The 8,541-nt window shown below is 46.0% G+C and overlaps 1 protein-coding gene across 1 annotated transcript; it reads right to left on the bottom strand.

The window, feature by feature from the left end:
- Positions 1-1,093: 1,093 nt before the first annotated feature.
- Positions 1,094-3,759, bottom strand: Wfdc13 (WAP four-disulfide core domain 13). The gene is made up of 2 exons (XM_087655275.1): positions 3,587-3,759; positions 1,094-2,237 (listed from the first exon to the last, which is right to left on the bottom strand). Exons 1-2 carry the CDS (start codon positions 3,672-3,674, stop codon positions 2,080-2,082), a joined length of 246 nt encoding a protein of 81 aa, XP_087511401.1. The 5' UTR covers positions 3,675-3,759; the 3' UTR covers positions 1,094-2,079.
- Positions 3,760-8,541: the final 4,782 nt, after the last annotated feature.

Here is an 8,541-nt window from a genome sequence, read left to right as displayed (position 1 = left end):
CTGACATAAAACATTATTTCTGTACAAGATCAGTCAGAGCACTTTGGAGCCTAGACATCAGTATTCTTATTTGAAAACTCTGGGGACATCAGACCATCAACAGACCTTAAATTGTATATTTAATTAAAAGAATTTTTTATTGTTTTTATGTAGGTGTGTTTGTGCACACATGTGCATGAATGTACCCATGTGTGTGCAGGTGTCCTAGTAGGTCAGAAGAGGGTGTTGGATTCCTTCGGGCTGGAGTTACAGACATTTGTGAGGTACTGGGACCCACGATGGAGCAGCCAGCCATCTTAACCACTGAGTCATTTCTCCAGCACAGCTCCGACGTTAAAAAGAACTCTACAACAACAGTCACCAAGTGATAAACAGCATCCTTGTTTTGGTGGTGGGGTAACAGGGAACTGGGTTTGATTAATCACCTCTTGTAATCTCAGTGAAATTATAGAGGCGACCCCCTCTCCACCTTTTCAAAGAACAAACACCCAGAACTCAGGAAGAGTGACGTCTATGTGCTCACATCTTTGCAGTCTCCTCGGCGAGCGTGCTCTCATCCGTGCATCCTTGAGTTATCCTCACCAACATTCTCAGGCACGGATGGCCTCTCTCTCTTTCGCATGAGCAGCTTAACTGTCTCAGAGAGGTACAGTGAGTTAACCAATGACTGACTCACAGAATGTGAAAGACCCAGTCTGAATTCCCATTCATGGTGCTTGCCCACTGGCGGACAGAACAGGCTGTTCTTTAGCAGAACCTCAGGTCTCAGTGTCCTGCACTCCCCTTAGGACATGACTCTGCTTCTCTGTCTTGTAGACCATACTCTGGCCCCCGGGGAATGAGTTCAAAGACTGGTGAAGTGAAATCGGGAGAACCTTACTTTTAGGCAATGCACTTGGGTGCATGCCTCGATGGTCAAGCCTGAGGAGTCTCAAATCTGCAGAAGAAAATATTTTCAACTGCGTGGGGTGACAGTTTGTTCTTGAAGGTGTAATTCCTACTTTTTGTTAATCCCACCCGAAGGTAGAACATGAAGCTGAGCTCAGTGAATTGTATGGAAATTAATCACGAGGCGAGAGACTGTCTCAGCTCATTTGTGGTTTTTATTTTAGTCTCGTGTTTACTTTTCTCTTAAGGATGAGCAGGCTGATTCAGAGAGAGATTGAGAGAGAGAAAGAGAGAGAGAGAGAGAGAGAGAGAGAGAGAGAGAGAGAGAGAGAGATCCCTTTGAGATCACCAAGTTAGAAATGGTAGAGCCAGCACTTGAGCCTAGGTGTCTGACTCCAGATGTGCACCATCACTCTGTACATTGTCTACACAGCTGGGCATTTGCTCTGGGCATCGGCCACAGCAAAGAACAAGGCAAGGCACTTCAATCTTTCCTCAGGAAACTCAGCAGCTGAACCTCCAGCCGGGGGTCTTTGGTCTAGACTTCATTTGGGTCTCGTGAGACATAGACAAGTGTCATCTGTTCAAGAGAGGGGGGGGGAGGGAGGGAGGGAGGGAGAGAGAGAGAGAGAGAGATAGATAGAGAGAAATAGGGACCGCCATATTAAAGGCGACACACATGCCTGGGTGAGAGGAGTAGTCGTGTCTCATCAGCACACTAGATTCTTCTCTCTGTCCCAGAACCCTTCCCTTTGGAAGATTCAGGGCTGATTGACCCTCATGCCTAGGCGGTCGGTCACAGCTCTCCTGAACTTAAGAATGCCAAGGGACAAAGGGGAACGAGCCAAAGGAGAACAAACTTGCTTCGTGTGACCAGATACATCATTCCAGGCAGATGCTGGGATAAAGGTAGACTCTGGGACCAGGGAGGTCCTAGAATAGAAACTATGAGTACATTCAGAGCGATGGTGGCAGAGAGTCACAGCTACAGTGCTGGAGGGAGAAGGATTATGAGATTTTGAGGATAAGAGTTTGTGGAAATCACTCTTGGTAAAGGCAGAGACCAGGTTGGCAATATGGCAGAACCAACAAGATTAAAGGGAAGGAAAGAAGACACCACAATCATGGGCTCGAGGCTCTACTGTCGTCCTCTGCCAACAGCTCTGGTGCCAGGGCTGGGAGAGGAGACCCTCAGGAGACCCCAACCACTGGGGCTTGGTTTGAGGTACACACTATCCCACAATAGGCAGAACAGCACTGAAGATTTGGTGAGCACTCCTCCTGCTCCGTACAGAAGGTGTCGCAGATGTCAGGCTCTGATCTGCAGGGCGGCGGTTCCAAGACATACTCTGGAATGAAGAGTAGGTGAGAGCGTGGCTGAAAGAACAGACAGCAGCAACCTTGTCTCCCCTTGCTGCTCTCCAGGGATGGGAATAGGGTTTGCCCCTAGCTACCATCTTCCTCTGGGAACTAGGGCTGGATATCAGATCTGAGACTATTTGGTGGGACCTTGAACTCATTGTCTATTCATAATCCTCACAGATCAGATACCGAGTCCCTATAGACCCTGTTAGGGTCTGTATTAAGGGTGTGAATGTATTCGTCTGTGTGTATGGTAAGTTTCAAACAAAGGTATTGGCCACCTAATTTATATTAACTTATTGTGTGGTCTTGAGAAAATCCCTCAACCTTCCCTTAATGATTTTTTTCCCGGAACCAACTGGACATAGGTAATTTGTGATATATATATATATATATATATATATATATATATATATATATATATATATAATTAAGAGGCCTAAACAGAAGATAAATGTAGCACAAAAACAAACCCAATAAACTGCAAGAGCTGCATTGGAAACTGGGATCCAATTCACAGTTGGGGTAGATATTTTTTCATGGTAAGGAGGGTGAGAATTTCAGAATGGGAGACCAACATCCGGCTTCTCCTTTTCCTCTCAGAAGCTCTGCAAACAGAACTGAGCCTCCACAGGAACGTGAGCTGTCAGTCATATCCTCTCACTGAACCCCCGAATGCACACAAGATAGCTCTCTTCCTACTGCGTATTGGCCCACAGTGGGCATTCCTGCCCCTGTCAGGTTGAGGGGCATTAGCGGCCAATGAGACAGACTCTAGTGGATGCTGGTTACTGGCAATTGTGCAGTGCCTCTAGATTTTACCAAGCATAAAATAAAATACGAGGTCCCCCTTCCCTTCCTCCCCAGATATCCTCCAAGTCCAATGTTATGCAGATCAAATCTTGATTTCTACCAGTTTCATTTTCCCATCTGTCTTAATGCTTGAAACATTCTTTCCATGATGCAACTGGGGCCAGCAAACTGAGCCAGGGGGACGAGGCTGACAACCTTTATTGTAACAAATATTTAGTGGGCTGTAAGAGAGCTCCACGCCTGGACACACCAGTTCCTCTTTTTTTCTTGACTCAGTATCATTATTTACATTATAATGTCACATTTGAAAAGGCAAAGCCTCTTCTTCTTGGAGGGTTTGGAGCCATGTTAGACGAAAATGGAACAGAGATTCTACCTAGAGTTTGCTGACTTTAACGTCCGGATCCTTGAATGCTGTACTATTCTACGCACTGTGAAATTCTCTAGAGGTGCCCCTGAGACACTCTCTTCTCCTCAGGAGCGATCCCCGTCCCTCCCCTGGAGCCCAGACCCAGGCACCTACTCAGAAAGTATTGCTTGGGACTTGCAGGCACCAGCTGTGGTGCCAGGCTGAGCACCAACAGGAGCTGGAAAGGTGGCACAGGTGTCATGGCGCTCTCAGGATGGGTGGTAAGTCCTGGCTGAGGGAGGTCAGGTTTGCCAGACTCGGCTGGGAGGAGAAGGCAGAGAGAGAGAGGCTCTGAGATGGCTCTAGGATGGCCTTTCTCTGCCCATAAGGAATGCTTGGCCGAAACCCTAACAAGCTCCTAGCCCTGCCCACTACAGGGGCAGGTCCTGATTCTGGGTTTGCTGTCCCTTCATTCTCTCATCTGAAACTTAAAGAGTGTGTGCTCTCTCTTTCTCCTCCCTCTCTCCTCTCTCTCTCTCTCTCTCTCTCTCTCTCTCTCTCTCTCTCTCCCCTCTCTCTCCCTCTCTCCTTTTCTCCTTTCTCTCCTTTCTTTCTCTTCTCTCTGTTTCTCTCCTTCCCTCTCTCCTGTCTCTCTTTCACTCTTTCTTTCCCTCTCTCCTTGGTCGGCCCCCTCCTCTCTCCTTTCTCTCTGTTTCCCCTGCTCGCCCCTCACTGTGCGCACACACATGTGTATTGCTAGGAATGGAACCCAGCACGTTGTGTATGCCAGGCCTCATCTATATCCCCAGTCTTTATGTTTTTTTTTTCAAAATAAAAGAGAGTGCCCTGTGGAGGTTTTCTACTTCTTTCTTATAGTCATCCCCAGTGGCATGAGCTCTTAAAGTGACTCTCTGGATAGCGGTGGAGATGATTACAGGAGAAACGGTCATTATGCTTTATTTTCCAGCAAATTAATACGCCACATCCTCCCATCACCTATCATTTTTTTTCTAGTAGTTTAATCTTGCGGCTTGACTCTTCAAACTCAATACCCTTAGCTCCCTTGGTGCTGACCAGTCCACTGCCAGATAGAAATGATGGCGTTCTTGCCTGCTGTCTGAATCAGGCCTGGAAGCTTAAGTTTCCCTGTTAGGCTGAGAGGATTGACTTTCATTCCTAATACAACACCGTATTTTCACCACCTTACGTCGAATGATCTATCACCATTGCTTTTCCCCCCATATAAACCTAGAGTGTTACATTCTGCCTTCAGTCCTTTGGTGTAGGAAATGCCCTTCCAGGGTTGCTCATGTAAAACCATTCTTCCGTTTCCACAAGCGTATAGTCACCATGTAGGGTCACACTGATCCCCGTGCTGCCGTCTGAGACAGGCTCTCACTATGTAGCTGCACTGGGACTCACAGTGTAGACCAGGCTAGCCTTGAACGCATAGAGCTCCACCTGTCTCTGTTTCCTGAGTACTGGGACTACAGGGATGCACCACCACACCACGCCCTTACACTATTCTTTTTGGGGCTTGTAGCAAATCACACTGGCCTTGTAGACTATGCTGACCAGAGCCCTTTCTTTTTCTGGTCCTGGGAAGTCTTGTGTACCACAATTAGTTCCTTGAATTCAAAAACCTTCCTGTCCAGCTGGAGAGATGGCTCAGCAGTTAAGAGCACTGACTGCTCTTCCAGAGGTCCTGAGTTCAAATCCCAGCAACCCCATGGTGGCTCACAACCATCTGTAATGGGATCTTGGTGCCCTCTTCTGGAGTACAGGCATATATTCAGGCAGAACACTATATACATAATCAATCAATCTAAAAAAAAAAAAAACCTAACCCAAAAACCGTCCTTTCTCCTACTTTTGGAGACAGGGTCTTGCTATGTAGCCCAGGCTAGCCCAGAACACGTGCTGCTTCTGCCTCTCTTGAGTGCCGAGATGACAGGTGAGCCTCCGTCTTCCTACTTTTTGTTTTCTTGAGCAAATATATTTATTTAATTTTGCTATTTTGATTTAACCTGAAGACGAATCTAGAGAAGTAGCAGTAAGTCTCACTTTTCAACTGTTCTCTGCTGTATGCTGGTACCTAGCCACCCAGCAAGACCCGTTTTACAGGAACTTGTGTAGCTACCGAGATCCAAGGCATTAAGGCCTGGGTAACTGCTGCCTGTCCAGCCAGCTATTTTAAGCTGTTACTAATGTTACAAGGAAACGTTTTCCTTTCTCATGCCCCAGTTGGTCCCATTTTCTGTTACGTTCTGTGCTTTGGTGTTCTCGGAAACCAATCACAAAAGCGTTCAGTTAGAACCGCCTTGTATAGTTAGCCACGATAAACCTGGCCCTGAACCAACCACATACCAGCACTTCCTGGAGCTGTGTGCAAGCTTCTGTGGTATTTAACTTTATAAGCTGCCCCTGGGATGGACCCCCAACATAAGAGAGACACCTGCATCTGTTTAGAATAAGACTTCCATTTTGAGTAGAGGTTGAGTAAAATTTTACATTCCTAAGACTTCCCTGGGAACTGACACCCTACTTGGCAGGAAGAGTCATGTACATGGGTAACTGACATTCTGGTTAGCGAGTTAAAACATGAATGTTAGATAAGGCAAGTCCCCACCACAGATGAATACCCCAGCCAACAAGAACAGGATAAATGTACAACGAAGATATGTTCCTAAGGAAATCCCCTATCCCTAAATCCTGATTGGTGGGATAAATTAGCACAGATGTGTGTGGATTCCAGGCTTAAACATTTTGTAGGATACTGACTCAGTGTCAAAATCAGCTTCTGAGTTCGTTTTAAGGCCATGACTGATCAGTCCTGGGGCAAATGCTCAATAAAGTCTCCCTGTCTGACAGATCAGCGTGGTTTGTGGGACTACTCCTGGGCACCAACACAAAGCCTCTTACAGCTCTGTATGAATTTGAAGACCAGACCAGCATTTTCATTTTTTTCCCCAAAAAGGGGATTACATGGTATACCACCTTAGTATTTTTTAACCTTCCATCCAGCATGTTGAATGTGTTTACACATATTAAAAGGTATTTTGTTTTTGTCTTTATAGTTTCAAGGTTCTCCCTCTTAGAGGGCTGCCTGCCAGCCAGCAGCTTCTGTGCACCCGCGTTTAGAATTACATATCTACTTGGCAAAAATGATCTTCTTACAATATGCAATCATCTTTTGGTCTCGCAATTGACTTGAAGCTTATTTCATCTGAGTATAGCTACTTTAATTTCTTTCTTTCTTTTTTTTTTTTTTCCCTAGGCAAGCGCTCTACCACTGAGCTAAATCCCCAACCCCCTTTAATTTCTTTTTACTGTTTTCATTAAGCACACATTTTCTATTCTTTTGAATTTCAGTCTTTGGGGCTAAAATAGTTTATTTACTTATTTATGCGAAAAGATTTATTTTATTTTTTTTTTTGTGCGTGAGCGTTTGGCTGCACCTGTGTCTGTGTGTGTGCACTGTGCTCATGCAGAACCTCTGGAGGTCAGAAGAGGTCATAGGATGCCCTGGAACCGGAGTTGCAGATGCTTGTGAGCTGCTGTATAGGTGCTAGGAATAAGCCCCTTGTCCTCCTTCTGCAAGAGTAGCCAGTGCTCTTAACCACTAACCACTGAACCATCCCCCAGCCCCAGAAGTAATTTCTTTGTCTTTCTCCTTTTTGAGACAACATCTCACTGTTGTTTCCGACTGACCTTAAACTCATAACCTCCTGCTCTCTGTCTCCCAGGTGCTAAGTTGCTGACAGCTTGTAATTTAATATTTCTGCGTGAGGTGGCTACTGTAGGACGGGCTTCTACTACTTTCTACCCTTTTATTATTTGATGAGTCAAACACCAACTTCTTTTGCATTTGTTTGATATTTTCTAGGGTGTCACTGTGGTCACCCCATCCCCCTTTTGCATATTTTAAAGTTATTTTCTAGGTAGTTTACCATCGGGTTGCAGTGAACGGTTCAGATAATCTAGTTCTAAAGGTCTTTTAAAGCGACTTTTGACCTCACAGAGTGGGGGAAAAGCTGGAGACACTTAACTCGCTTCCTTATTCTAAAACAACAACTCCCCAGCTCCGAAAAAAAGAACCAAAAAAAAAAAACAACCAAAAAAAACCAAACAAACAAACAACAACAACAACAACAACAACAAAACCAAAAAGCAGGGGGCTGGGGATTTAGCTCAGTGGTAGAGCGCTTGCCTAGGAAGCGCAAGGCCCTGGGTTGGTCCCCAGCTCCGAAAAAAAAAGAACCAAAAAAAAAAAAAAAAAAAAAAACCAAAAAGCAAAAACCAGGCTGTGGAGATGGCTCAGTCTGTAAAGCAGTTGTCACAGAAGCATAAGGACTTGAGTTTATACCCCTAGCACGGATGTGACAGAAAGCTGTGTGGTAGCACATGTCTGCAGTGCCAGTCCTGGAGGGGCAGGGGCAGGGGCAGACATCTCCATGGTGGTCATCCAGCCCAGCTAAACCAGAGCCCTCCAGGCTCAGTTTAGAGTCCCTAGATCAGAAAATAAGAGACAGTAATTGGGGAAGACCTCTGACCTCCACATGCACCACAGCCACACAGGCATGGACACACACACACAAACACACACACACACGTACACACACGCACGCGCGCACGCGCGCGCGCACACACACACACACACACACACACACACACACACACACACACACGTACACACAATACACACACCCTGAAATATTTCCTACATTTTCCACCCTTGGAGGCAGTAGAGGCAGTCATGGCCGATGCCTAGATTGCTGCCTGGATTCTGATTTCTACTTCTGGCTCCTCCATCAATCCCCCAATTCACCCAGAGCCCAGGGCTTCACTTAGATGGACAGACAAGTCCTTTGACTCACGGCCCTCCCAGGGATGGAAATTAACACTCATCATAAACTGAATGGTAAATGGGCCATTCTGAACCACCAGGGTTGCTAAAATGTGACTGGGGAACAAGGTTGAGGAGATAGACAGACGGACATACTACACCGTGCACCTGCTGACAGTGTGGAAGGTTTGATCTATTTCTACCTTTACGGTTAAAGTGATGAGAAAACACACAGAAGCCAAGTCTGTAGAACCTTCCCAGGGTTGCAGAGACAGTGGATTTT

The sequence above is a fragment of the Rattus norvegicus genome, chromosome 3 (assembly GCF_021556685.1).
Source record: "Rattus norvegicus strain SHRSP/BbbUtx chromosome 3, alternate assembly SHRSP_T2T, whole genome shotgun sequence".
In the NCBI taxonomy this organism is placed as follows: Eukaryota; Metazoa; Chordata; class Mammalia; order Rodentia; family Muridae; genus Rattus; species Rattus norvegicus.
The sequence above is the reverse complement of the archived record's forward strand: the minus strand, read 5'-3'. Positions and strand labels throughout refer to the sequence as shown.